The sequence below is a fragment of the Nanorana parkeri genome, unplaced genomic scaffold (genome assembly GCF_000935625.1).
Source record: "Nanorana parkeri isolate BGI_ZX_2015 unplaced genomic scaffold, ASM93562v1 scaffold1087, whole genome shotgun sequence".
Lineage (NCBI taxonomy): Eukaryota > Metazoa > Chordata > Amphibia > Anura > Dicroglossidae > Nanorana > Nanorana parkeri.
In genome coordinates this window covers 316,253-329,575 of record NW_017307355.1, presented here as the reverse complement: position 1 = coordinate 329,575, position 13,323 = coordinate 316,253, and the positions used below count along the sequence as shown (strand labels likewise).

The 13,323-nt window shown below is 43.2% G+C and overlaps 1 protein-coding gene across 2 annotated transcripts in view; it reads right to left on the bottom strand.

The window, feature by feature from the left end:
• RGS11 (regulator of G-protein signaling 11) overlaps window positions 1–13,323 on the bottom strand; it is a 76,433-nt gene that overhangs the window by 22,911 nt on the left and 40,199 nt on the right. For both annotated transcript variants that reach the window (XM_018567731.1, XM_018567732.1), the window contains exons 8-12: window positions 10,308–10,376; window positions 8,441–8,470; window positions 5,707–5,768; window positions 4,989–5,102; window positions 189–304 (exon numbers count right to left, since the gene is read on the bottom strand). In XM_018567731.1, coding sequence (XP_018423233.1) covers window positions 189–304; window positions 4,989–5,102; window positions 5,707–5,768; window positions 8,441–8,470; window positions 10,308–10,376 — 391 coding nt within the window. The remainder of the gene's footprint in view (window positions 1–188; window positions 305–4,988; window positions 5,103–5,706; window positions 5,769–8,440; window positions 8,471–10,307; window positions 10,377–13,323) is intronic.

Genomic DNA, 13,323 nt, shown 5'->3' with positions numbered 1-13,323 from the left:
TTTTTTTGTCTGTATCTTCTAAGTTGCCGCCTCGTGTCCTCTGACACTGAATGTTAATAATGTATTTTATTTATACAAGATGCAAGATCAAGCTTTTAAGGGGGAAGTAATGAACCCAAGTCTTACCATACAAGAGCTGGTGGAGATACAATATATCCGAGATTCGGAAGAAGAAATAAAACGCTTACCGCTAAACTCCTTCTCCAAGAACTGTAAAAATTCCTTGCGGCCCCGCGGGTCATTGAGCATCTCCATGAAATTGAAGGTCCATCGGTCCAGCCGCAGCTTCGTAGGCATTGGTACCCTGGCGATTGGAGAGACATATCAGGACTACAAAGTATCTTATTATACTTCTATATAGACCTGGCTTAAATCTGGCCATACACCATTCATTTTTGTTTTCATTGCTACGCCTGATGAAGGGACCCTGCGTGGCCCCGAAAGCGCTTGTGTATTTGACATGAGTTCTTAATAAATCTACAATTGATGATCCTTTAAGGATTTTGGCGTGCTGGTGACATTTGTCATACAATTTGCAACTAGCGGCGCCATCCGCAGTCATTCCAAGTAGGGATGGTCCGTCGGTTCGATTCGAACATCGGCCGTTCGACGAACGCCGAAGTTTATGTGATGTTCGCGGTCTGTTTGACCACGCAAAGTCCCATACTGCAAAGAGCCCTCCGAAGCTCTAATTGGTTAAAGACTTGCACCTACCACAGGTCAGGTGCAAGACTTTGCCGAATCAGGGCTCAGTACTCATTTGGAGCCATGATTGGGCAAAGTCATGATGGGCAAAGTCAGATGCCGGCAAACTACACAATTGGGCGGAGCTAGCTGCCACCGCTAGCTCCGCCCAATTGTTTATGTTTTGCCATTATGCGGCGGGAGTCGGACGGGACGGCGGCCGGCTTTTTTTAAATTTTATTATTATTTCTATTTATTTTTTACTGTTTTATTCTTTATTTCGTCGTCGTCGTGGACAACGCTGGACGCCATGATTGAGACCTTAAGATCAGACCTTAAGGGCCCGGTATGACTTTTAGTGGGAACCCTACGCTTAAAAAATAAATGGTCCCTCCTAACATTCCTACCAGACCTACAGGGTCTGGTATTGTTTGGGAGGGGGAATTGCACACTTTAAGAGTAAAAAATTAAAAAAAAATCTTTTTTTTTTTTTTTTTAGAAATGTCAGTTTTGCTGCAGCAGGTTCTATACATCCTACAGATCTGTCACTTTACAGGCAAGTTAAGGGGACCACCAAGGCATGATATTTGAAGGCATTTCTCATTTTTATTCTTACCCTTTAAGTGATGTTAAAATCACTGCTCCTTTAAAAACTGTATTTTTGTTTGTTTGTTTTTTTCAATGATTCCTTGTCCCCCAGAGCAGTACCCGGACCCCCATACACCTTTTATGGCCAATAACTTGCATATAAGCATTCTTAAAGGGGACAATCATTTTCGAAAGGTCGAACCCCATGGACTTGCATTAGGTTTGAGTTCCTATTCGAACTTTTCGGCCGTTCGGGTGTTCGAATACGAACCGAACACGGGTGTGTTCTGCCCATCACTAATTCCAAGCACACTTCTCTGACTTCGGGGATTTCTGGTAAGGAGTGCAACAAGCCTTCTCCATCAGCCTGAGGCTGTTGCCTCGAGTGGCTCTTTGGGTCACGTGAGGATTGGCATGGTCGTTCTGCTGTGCAATGTTTGCAGTGTACCTGCCGCCCCCCTTCTGGCCAGAGCATCCCAGGTTGCTAAGTCAGGCAGAGAGATGTGTAAGGGCCATACATATCTCTCCAACCTGCTCTTACCAACCTGGGATGCTCTGGCCAGTGTCCCACCAAGCTCCTGGCAACCAGTTAATTCAGTGAACTGGGCGGAACGTTGGCCAGAGTGGAAGTCAGAGCTGGGCGGTGAGATGATGCAAGCGTCGCTCCCTTACTGAAGGCTGCTGTATGTAATTAGCCAATGAGAGAGTGATGCGTTGCTAATTCAGCCAGAGAGGGAGCGACCTGAGCAAATGGGTGAGGACTTCTTTTGCCCTGCGATGTCCTGAATATTGATCTTACTGCAGGTGAGTTGTTGCCAGAAACAGTATCACAAGTGGAACATAGCCTAAAGGACCAGTCCACTTAAACTTAAGGTGCACATGGGCCCAGACTATAGACATTAAAGTATTTCATTATTTATGTAAACATACTGTATTCTTTCTCAAGCAAGAAAAGAGCTTTCAAACAAGCCTTTATTGACCTAGCTGCTTATAATGTGAACTAATTCATTCTTAAAGACCCTCAAAGACTATGAAGTCCATTTCATTGGCTTTCCAATCGGTTAGAAACACCTGCTGTGTTTACATTAGAAGGCTGGAAGTCTGCCTAGATCTGCTCTCCATGTCCTGATCTTTGATGATGAATTTCTCCACAATGCCTGCAGCTACAGAGGTCATTGATGGCTTCTTTTCAAGTGTTCTTACTGCTGTACCAGAAACAGGAACACCGCACACCAAGCTTTAAAGTAATATTCTTATTTTATTGAAACATATTCTATTCTGATGTGTTTTGTGCTAGGCACAGAGCTTTGTAGTATGTTTAGCATTGGATGCTTTTACTGCCTTTGTATGCATCGTCTGGGCACAGGCTCACTTAAAAAAAAAACAAAAAAAAACAACCCCACCCTGAGCCACTGCAACAATTGATCTGATAGGACACCATACCTCAGCTACATTGAGAGGACTGTGTACAAAGTGGGAGACTATCATTATTCTCATAGACTGCGTGTTCACAATTTAGCTTGGATGTACAACATTTGCCAGCCCAGGATAGGTTGCAAGACAAGATTTCTGAAGATCAGAGACATTAAGTATTTTAAGGCTTATTATTGAAGAGTGCATGGGAGGGAAGATTGTTGGTGGTATTTGTTAAAGTGCACCTACGCCTTAGGATAAAAGCTAAGCAATTTGCTGATGACACTACGTGACACTACTTTTTCCCTTTTTTATCTCTTCCAACCACCATCTTTTGCTGCTTAGATGAAGTCTATGAAGATCAGAGTCTTATTTCTGATACTATGCTCAGATACTATGATCAGGGTATTATTTTGATGCTATGCTCAGATACTATGATCAGGATCTTATTTTCATATAATGCTCAGATACTATGATCAGGATCTTATTTTGATACTATGCTCAGATACTATGATCAGGATTTTATTTTCATATAATGCTCAGATACTATACTCGGGATCTTATTTTGATACAATGCTCAGATACTAAGATCAGGGTATTATTTTGATACTATGCTCAGGATCTTATTTTGATACTATGCTCAGATACTATGATCAGGGTATTATTTTGATACTATGATCAGGATCTTATTTTGATACATGAATGATAAAGCCCTAGTCTAAAGCTGTGCCCTGATTGTTTTTCTAAAAATAGATTCTTCAATTGCTTTGTATTCTGGGCTGCTTTTAACGCCACAAATAACCAAACAGACAGAAGAGAGTTTTATGTTTTCCCTGAACAATAAAGAATCATCTAAATAACCCTAAACACCTCCTACATCCTCTTCCCTCTACTTAAGAAATGGTTTCATGTTTTCCCTGAACAATAAAGAGTCTTCTAATTCCCCTGAACACACCCTGCATCCCCTTCCCTCTACTGTAATATTGCACAGTGGATTAGTGGTTAGCACTTGAGTCCTTGATTTGAATCCCGGTCAGGAAACTATGTACATGGGGTTTGCATGTTCTCCCTGTGCTTGTGTGGGTTTCCTCTGGGAGCTCCAGTTTCCTCCCACACTCAAAAGACATGCTGTTAGGTTAATTAGCTCCTGTCTAAAAATTGGATCTAGTGTGCAAGTATGTATGCATGCATGTGTGCTAGTGACCTTAGATTGTAAGCTCCTTGAGGGCAGGGACTGATGTGAATGTAGAGTTTGCAAAGCTCTGCATAAATTGTTGGCAGTGTATGTATACAGTGGCACCTCGGTTCACAAACTTAATTTGTTCCACGATTCTGGTCGCGAACCGAATTGGTTGTGAACCGAATCACATTTTCCCATAGGGTTCAATGTAAATCAGGTTAATCCGTTCTGAACCATATGAAACAAAAAAAAAAAAACGAAAAACCTTAACCACAAGTTTCTTTTTACCACCATTATTGCTCTGCACATTCTTGTCACCTTCAATAATGCTCTGCGCTTTCTTATTCCCACCATGTTTGCTCTGCACTTTCTTGGGAGCCATGCTTAATTGAATACAGTAATACTGTACAGTACTGTGCTACAAAGCACACAAAAAAGCTTCACTGTAAGTGAATGTGTCAGAGCGTGGAAGATGGCCGCGGTCGTGTTCGTAACCCGAGGCAGAGTTCGCGAGCGGAGGCAAAATTTTGACGAACTTCCTGGTCGCAAATCGAATTGTTTGTGAACAGAGGCGTTCGTGAACTGAGGTACCACTGAACCTGTAATAAATAATAATATATGTAGCCACAAATGTCCAAAGTTGTCTAGAAGGGGTGCTGCCCCTTCAAACCCTGCCACCCTAGGCACTGACTTACATGTGCTATGACAGCATTGCAGCCGTGATTAGGATACAAATATGGAAACTGCAACTGACAGCTGTTTTTGAAGGGGTTCCGGGTCAAGTTTACTCCACTACTTAGTTCTTTTTACATCAAGATATTTCCTTTGATTCAATTTGAAATAAGTATAAAGCATACACTGAATTTCAGATAACTGCTTATGCATCCAAGATTTGGTGACAGGTTCACTTAAAGCCTGTTAAGCATAAATGGGGCAAGTTCTTAGGTTAAAGTTAAAGGAAATAAAAGCAATTGATCAGTAATTGCTTCCACATGCAGTGTAATTACACAAAGTGGACTTAAATTAGTCATCTCAGTTCTCATGGTGAGCAACCAAACCAGGGAAACAAATACTTATTATGTACAGCATTTAAGAAATGGATGTATTCTGGGCCCGTACTTACATAGGTGCATTTAATGTCCAGTATGTGACGTCGTCAGTAATCCACGGGTTACTAGGAAGACAGCCAGACATGATGGGGTCATGTGGTAGGTACTGTTCACTGAATTTGATGAAGCTAAAAAGAACAAAAAAAACCTTTAACAAAACAATGAGTGAAACAAGTGGCACGAGGAAGGGTTGGGTATTAAAATGGAACTCCAACATTTTTTTTAGCTTTCTAGAGAGTGCTTCAGGGTCTGGTCGCCACCAGGAAGGTCCTTCCACTGGCAGCAGGTAAGTCACACCACCATTCTATATATTGCTGTGGAGAATTCATACCAAAATGGGGAACAAGGATCTTCTGAAGTAGAAGATTTTGGTGAAGGTTGGGTTGGTCTTCAGGAAACAGGAACATGATACAGGAGAGGTGAGTATCCAAAGGATTTAAGTTTACTTACGTTAGGGTTACACGGAGGGCTAGTGTTAGAGTTACAGGAAGGGTTAATGTTTACAGATTTACAAGCAATAATATAAGGAACACTTGGGGCACAGCCTTCCTCAGTCCAAGTTGTGGGCTACATTATTTCTCAAGTTTGTAAAAGGTCCCAAAGGAATATTTTGCCCTCCCATTTTTGCGTTGGAACAGTCACAGATATGGTTATATTTTATGTATCTTTTGTCGATATTTCTTTAAAGTATCAGTAACAAACCAGAGGACTTTTCCTGGTACAATGGCTCACCCTTCAAGACAGATGGATGATTTTACCCTTGTTCGTGCCATGGCCTTTCTCAAATACTCCATCTATTGTAAAAAAAAAACAAAAAACAAATCAGATAAAAAAGCATACTTGTATTCTGATCATTTATATATTGATAATACTAGGAATGTGGGCATCATAATTCAAATATATTACATTTCACTGGAGGCACATACCCTCCAAAACTCCTAATTTTTCTCTGCTCATCAGTCATATTCTAATCTCCGCACCCACATAATCTTCTCTCCATCCAACCCTCATCATTATCCATTATCCTCTCTTTCTGGACCTGTGTTTGTTCTTTCTCCTCGAAGCCTATATCACTTTCTCTCCTCTAAATCTTCATTATCCTTTCTATTTGAGACCAATGCCATCATCTGTCTTCAACCTCTCTCTTACTCCTGTCATCCTCATTCAATTGCCAGTAAATCTTCAACAAGTTCTTCCCTCAGAACGTCTATCATAATCCTATCTCCTCAGACCCTACCTCCTCTTCTCCTCCAAATACTTGTCATCATCTGTCATCTGTTCTCTTCACTAAAAGGGTCTTCATCCTTTCTCATCAGCCCTTCATTATCCATCCTCCTCCATAACTTCTTAAGCATCCATCATCACTATCGCCTCTCAGTCTGTCATTATACTCTCTCCTCTGACCCTTAATTATCTTCTGTACTCAGAACCTCTAGTATAGTCTTTCTTTTGTCAGATGCTATTATTATTATTATTACATAGTATTTATATAGCGCCAACAGTTTGTGCAGCGCTTTACAATATAAGGAAGACATTACAATTCAAGACAAGATGGTAAGGAGGGCCCTGCCCCTGTGGGCTTACAATCTGAAAGAGGGGGAAATGATACAAGAGAAGGGAGCTGTGTGGGGATGAATTATTTGAGAATGTGAAGGTTCAGTGGTTAGGTCGAGGTGGGATAGGCTTCCTTGAAGAGATGAGTCTTTAGGGAACGCCTAAAGGCAGTCAAGGTCGAGTGGAGGGGACGGTTAGGGTGATACTTTGAGACAAGGTCTGAGATATATCCGGGGGCGGAGTTGTAGATGGCTTTATAAGTGACTGTTAATATTTTGAATTTTATCCTCTGGGCGAGTGGAAGCCAGTGTAGGGATTGGCAGAGGGGGGATGCAGACACTGAGCGGTTGGTAAGGTGAATGAGTCTGGCAGCTGCATTCATGATAGACTGAAGAGGGGATAGCCTGTGTAGCGGAAGGCCAATGAGTAGGGAGTTACAATAGTCAAGAGGAGAGATAACAAGGGAGTGGATGAGTAATTTTGCAGTTTCATTGGTGAGGAAGGGGTGTATTTTTGAGATGTTACATAGGAAAGTAACAAGTGTGATGGAGGATCAGGTACTATAATAAAAGGGGCAGTTGATTGGACAGTGGCGATCTGATCTCGATTTGTATCTATTTTGTTTTGGAAATGAATGGCAATGTCCTGGGCAGTGAGTGAGTTAGTGGGTGGTGGTAGTGGAGGACATAGTAGAGACTTGAAGGTAGAAAAGAGTTGACGAGGTCTGGATGCTATCTCTTCCTTCCTTCAAATCCTTGTTATCCCTTCTCTTGACCAGATGTACCTTAATCTTCCATTCTCAGGCCTTCCATAGTCATCTCTCCTCCATAACCCTGTCATCATCCATCAATCTCTTTACACCCGTCAATATTCTCTTGCCTCAGACCTTTTAGCAGCTTTACTCTCAGAACTGCTACTATATTGCCATCACCTCAGATGCTACTTCCTTCTCTCCTCTGAATACTTGACATCATCCCTCATTCCCTTCTGTCCTCCAAATATGTCTTCATACCCTTTCATCAGGCCCACCATCATGCTCTCTTCTCCTTAACCCAGTCACCATCATCGTATTCCCTTCTGTGTTCCCCAAACATGTCTTCATACCCTTTCCTTAGACCCACCATCATCCTCTCTTCTCCTTAACCCAGTCATCATCTCATTCCCTTCTGTCCTCCAAACATGTCTTCATACCCTTTCCTCAGACCACCATCATCCTCTCTTCACCCTAACCCATCCATCATGAGTCTCTCTATGCTCAGTGTGTCTTTATCATCTACCCTCTAAACCTTTGTTATCTTCCCAGTTTATAAACTCTATAATGATACTCTGTTCTCAGAATGTTCATCAATCCCTTTCCTCCACATCCCTGTTATCATCCATGATAAACCTCTTATCCAAACCTTTCTCCTCACCTCTCCTATCCATCCGTGTTATCCTAAATCTCTTTTCCAAACCTTTTTATCATCCAACGTAAAACTCTCCACTTTGATCATTGACAGAATTTCCATCTTCTCCTCTGTCATAATCCACATCATCCGCTCTTTGATTTAAAAGTTCAATCAAAACCCCCATCATCACAGCCCCCCAGACCTCTGTCATCACCCTCTCCTTTAAACCTCTGTCATCGTTTCCTCTCCTTTAAATCTCTTATCATTCTCTGCAAATTTCTCAAAGTCAGCTCTTTTTTAAACATATGTTCCCCATGCACATTCTTTAAAACTTCCAATGGACACTTATTTACTTTGCAGTTCTGTTTCCCATCATACTCTCCAACCTCGCTCTAAACATCCATTTATAACTGTCTCAGCCTTTTCTTCCACCTATTCCTTTATAGAGGATTAAAGAAGAAAAATAAAGCTCTGTAAAATCACCCAGAACTACGTTATTATTAAACCATGAGAGCCGCACTCACCTCTCTTTTGTAGTAATCTGCATTCTTTCCCTAAATTAAAAAAATATATATTTCCATTACTTTCAAAAACAGCAAGCAATACCCTTTCATAAATGTTCCTTTTTACCGCCAGGCCATCATTTAACCCTTTCGCTGTCAGAAAGGTGTTTGCAGTCATGATCCACATTTTAGGGCTGAAAATTACTTAACACCCTCACACACACACACAAACCTTCCCAAAACATTATATTTCCTGAAAGCAGAGACTCTGTTCAATACAATGGGGGCAGTTACTAATTTTCAAATTGCATAGAATGAGTGAAACTCTTTATCAAAGCCAAAATTTCGGTAAAAAACCACACTTAAGTTAATTTTAGTGCACAAAAACACTAATAATACCCAATAAAAAATTTAAAAAATGAGGCCATGCCGAGTACCAATACCCAACATACCAAAAATTGTGTGTGCTCATGAATCGGCAAAAAAAATACGGTACCCAAAATTATCTATAGGCCACGCTTTAAAAGCCTGTACAGGTCATCAGTTTAGACATAACTGTGAATTATTGCTCTCAGTCTGGCACATGTGGTGATACCTAACATGTGTGGTGCAATCGTTGTTTTCGCACAAAGGCGCAGTATGTGCAAGATCGCGGGGACGGGGGACTTTAACCATTTTTGGAGGGTATTTTTATTGTTTTTCCTTTTTTACTTCATTTAATTGCTATCACACACGTTCACAAGCCCCCTATGTGATAGCACATTGGAGGTGACAGGTACTCTTTCAGGTGACATTAGAGGTCTATTGGACCCCTAATGTCACCTTTGCACTTCAAAGAAGCTGATCAAGCACAGGTCGGGCTTGAATAGCTTCTTCCCCGGCTTCTTTAGCCGGGGAATGACAGCTGAGAAACTGGAAGTGGTGCAACAGATGTTTGCTGGTCTCTCTCCTAACTATGTAAAAAATGGGGGAACCCAAGGTAGAGGCTGGATGGATCAACAAAACATATCAAAATATAAACTGAATTATACAATAGTAAACACTTCCTGGCTTGTCAGCTGTTATATCTGTGTTCTAAAAGAATATGGAAGAAACAACAGGTTCACACATCAGAGATCAGCTGAGAAACCATACGATCTCATAGATGTTCTTCAAACAAAACTGGCATAAAGTATAAAAAAATCAATATATTTCAAGAAAATGTATAACCATAATTTACCCAATGTGCACACATGTACCCCCCTAATGTTGCTGAATACTGCACAAGTTGTTTTGTGTAATAAATTTACTAAATTTAAATGTTTCAGAAATGAAATCATTTTTGGGTCACGCCTTAATGACCAAGGAAACATGTGGGTCCCGAGGTTACACGGGTTGAGAACCACTGATATAAACGATAACCGTGTGGTGGGTGGTGTAGATCAATTGTCTCAGTCCATGAAACTCATAAAACTCCAAAATCAGACAATGGGACAATAGGCACTGGATGTAGTGTAGTGTAGTCTCTCTTCTTACTACCCGCTGACACCTGCAATGCGGACCCGGGCCCGCAGAATGGGCAGAGCGGAGCCCGGGAACCAAGGTGAGGGGTGTCGGGTTCTCCCCCAGTGATCAGACTGCCACATTGTAACTTTGAAGCAAATTACAAAAGGAGAGGCTGCAGCAGGGGCTTATCTGTGTCAGATGAACACCAGCAAGTACGAGCCACATGATTGCGTCATCTCTGAGCAGCATCTCAGTGCAGGAAGTATTGCTGACCCTGGATGATGCCTGAATATGTATTTTTACTCATTTGAACCATATCTACAAGTGAGTTTTGGTGTGTGGGCCAGGAGACGACTTGGCCTGTGACGTAAGACTTCATAACACAATAAGTAAAGAAACTTACAAGCTGCATTCTTCCCGTGTAGCAGTCTCCCTTTTCTGGACCGTATTCCATCACATTTAAACACCCGGGCTATAAGACACAATCAGAGTATACAGATAGTTTATGCCTGGACAATTAAAATTGTTAAATTCCTTCCCCTCCATCCCTTATAATAATTAAAGCTGAACTCCGCACTTCCTTTCAGTCTTGCACAGTTGTACCGGCTCCTCTCCTGGACTGGATCGCCTTCCTCTGATTTCACTGCATACTGTGAGCTTCTCACAATAAGCATTAGACGCTGCAACAAATCAGATAGAGCCGGCCTCATTTCCTGGCTGGAGGACATCCAACATCGTCTAGATCATTCCTCTCCAGCCTGAGTGTCCCTGGCCCGCCCCTTTCATTCCTTGGATTTCAGTTCATGGAGGAATCACCACCACATGTGGGTGTTACCAAGGGTGGTCTGCATGCAAATACAGATTGCCTAGGGACACTCCCTCCTCCAGACTGACATCCACCCATCAAAGCATTTTGGTATTTGCATATCTCCTCCCAAGAGCCAACCTACTGCTTGCATCAGGGCTGAGGGCTCTTGGGAGGAGTACTGAGGCCCCTCCCACTAGCCATGATCTGCCTGCATTGAACAGAGAAGCAAAGAGACCCAGTGATGACATTTCTGGGTCTAAAATAAGGCATGTCATGAAAACAGGTTTTAATTAAACATTCCATTAGCATGTTGATGAAGAGAGGCGGAGCCAGGAAGGTAAAATATAAGCACCTTAAACTCATCAATAAGAACTTTTTCTGCGATGCTTCTTAATTTTAGTACAAAGGACCTATTGTCAAAATTAGAATGTGAACCCAAAACTAACCAGTCAGGTGACTGAATGCCAAGGCACTCCTGAAGGGAAAGAGCAACCTGTATGAGTTTTGCTCCTCCCCTTCAGTAAAGATCATGTGAATAGATGAGTAAAACATACTTTCTTCTACAGCAGGGGTGAGCAAATTCGGCTCTCCAGATGTTGTGGATCTACAATTCCCATGAGGCTTTGCAAGACTGACAGTTACAGACATGATAGTTAGGGCCGGAGTTGTCCACCCCTGCTCTACATCCCTGCAGCAGCCCGTCACCCACGCCAGAGCTTCGGAGGGTCCTCTTCTCACCCTCCCCAGAGCTTTGGATGGTCTCCTCTTCTCACCCTCCCCAGAGCTTTTAGAGGGTCCTCTTCTTGCCCACTCCAAAGCTCTAGAGTGTCCTCTTCTTGCCCAGCCCAGAGCTCTGGAGAGTCCTCTTCTCACCCACCCCAGAGCTCTGGAGAGTCCTCTTCTCACCCACCCCAGATCTCTGGAGAGTCCTCTTCTCCCTGCCCCAGAGCTCCAGCGGGTCCTCTTCTCCCTGCCCCAGAGGGTCCTCTTCTCACCCACCCCAGAGCTTCAGAGGGTCCTCTTCTTGCCCACCCCAGAGCTCCAGAGGGTCCTCTTCTTGCCCACCCCAGAGCTTCAGAGGGTCCTCTTCTTGCCCACCCCAGAGCTCCAGAGGGTCCTCTTCTCCCTGCCCCAGAGCTCCAGAGGGTCCTCTTCTCACCTGCCCCAGAGCTCCAGAGGGTCCTCTTCTTGCGCACCCCAGATCTCCAGAGGATTCTCTTTTCACCTGCCCCATTGCTCCAAAGGGTCCTCTTCTTATCCGCCCCACAGCTCTGAAGGGTCCTTTTCTCACCCACCCAAGAACTCCAGAGGGTCCTCTTTTCACCCGCCCCAGAGCTCCAGAGGGCCCTCCCCAGAATGTGGACGGCATTCCAACATCACCTTAGGCAATGCAGGAACAGCAGTGGTCACTGGTCCTGATTTGCGTGTGATAACTTCAGGTAGAGGCTACTACATGACCAATCAGAGCCTGTAACACAGAGAGACTTCGAGCCTCAGTCTGATATTATACATTTGCCAAAACCAGCATTACATTTTGCCTCTGCCTGGGGGTGACGGGGGACAACATTTATAATTTTTTAGCTTCCCAAAGTTGGGCTTTAAATACCCCTCGATGTGGGTAAATTTATCACCAGAAACTTACAACCATGTGTGTTTTTTCATTCCTTGTGGTTTTAATTAAGTAAAAATACTTAAGGCTTCATGTATAAAACCCTCACCCGGCTGTGCCATTTGCACTGCAGTACCTCCCCTAGATGGCGCTGATGAGTATAGGAAATTATTCGTCAGCGCCATATGGGCGCTCTACCGTGGCGCGAATGGCATCCACCAAGCTATGTTGTGTATATGAAGCCTTCAGTATTATCAGCTTTATGTAAGATTTATTATTTGTTTACTCTGCAAACTGTAATGATGAATTTACAGAGCGCGGCAGAAGTACCCCCCATTGGTAGTCCCCCCTGCGGCGCGCATATCGACGGATCAAACCAGTATTTTAAATAACTGAATGAACATCAGAGGAGCTGCTGCAAATTTCCTCCCAGTTTAGTCCTGTTAAATATTCATTGAAAACATGCTAAAATGATTTAACACGCAGCTCAATCTATGTTATTATTAATTTGCCATCATCTGCTGTACAGCGGCTCAGTCTTCAGACAGTGGGGGTGCCTGCATCAAAGAGAAGGGGATGACGGGAGATTACTTATAGTGCCCGTACACCTACAGACCCAATTGTCTGCTAACCCACTATAGAGCCGGGAAGAAGGTGTGCCTCTACATGGAGGGCTGACCACCATTACCGGCTCTATTGAAGACAAGAGTTTAATATAGGTCTGTGTGGTCACTATTGTCTCTGAGTTCATCCAAGTTTATCCTGTGCTGAGCCCCGATGAAGGGGAAATGGTTTTGCCCCCGAAACGCAAGGCTGTTTTTAAAGGAACCTATTAACAATTAAAGGAGAACTATGAGGTGAGTGCTTTTCACTCACCTCATAGTTCTAGCCGACCTGTGACAATGGGACTGTCACAGGTCGGCTCAGTAGATCGGGAGGTGAGCGAACACATACCGGGTTCGCTCACCTCTCGATCCTGTCACGGCTCTCTGCCGTGACAGG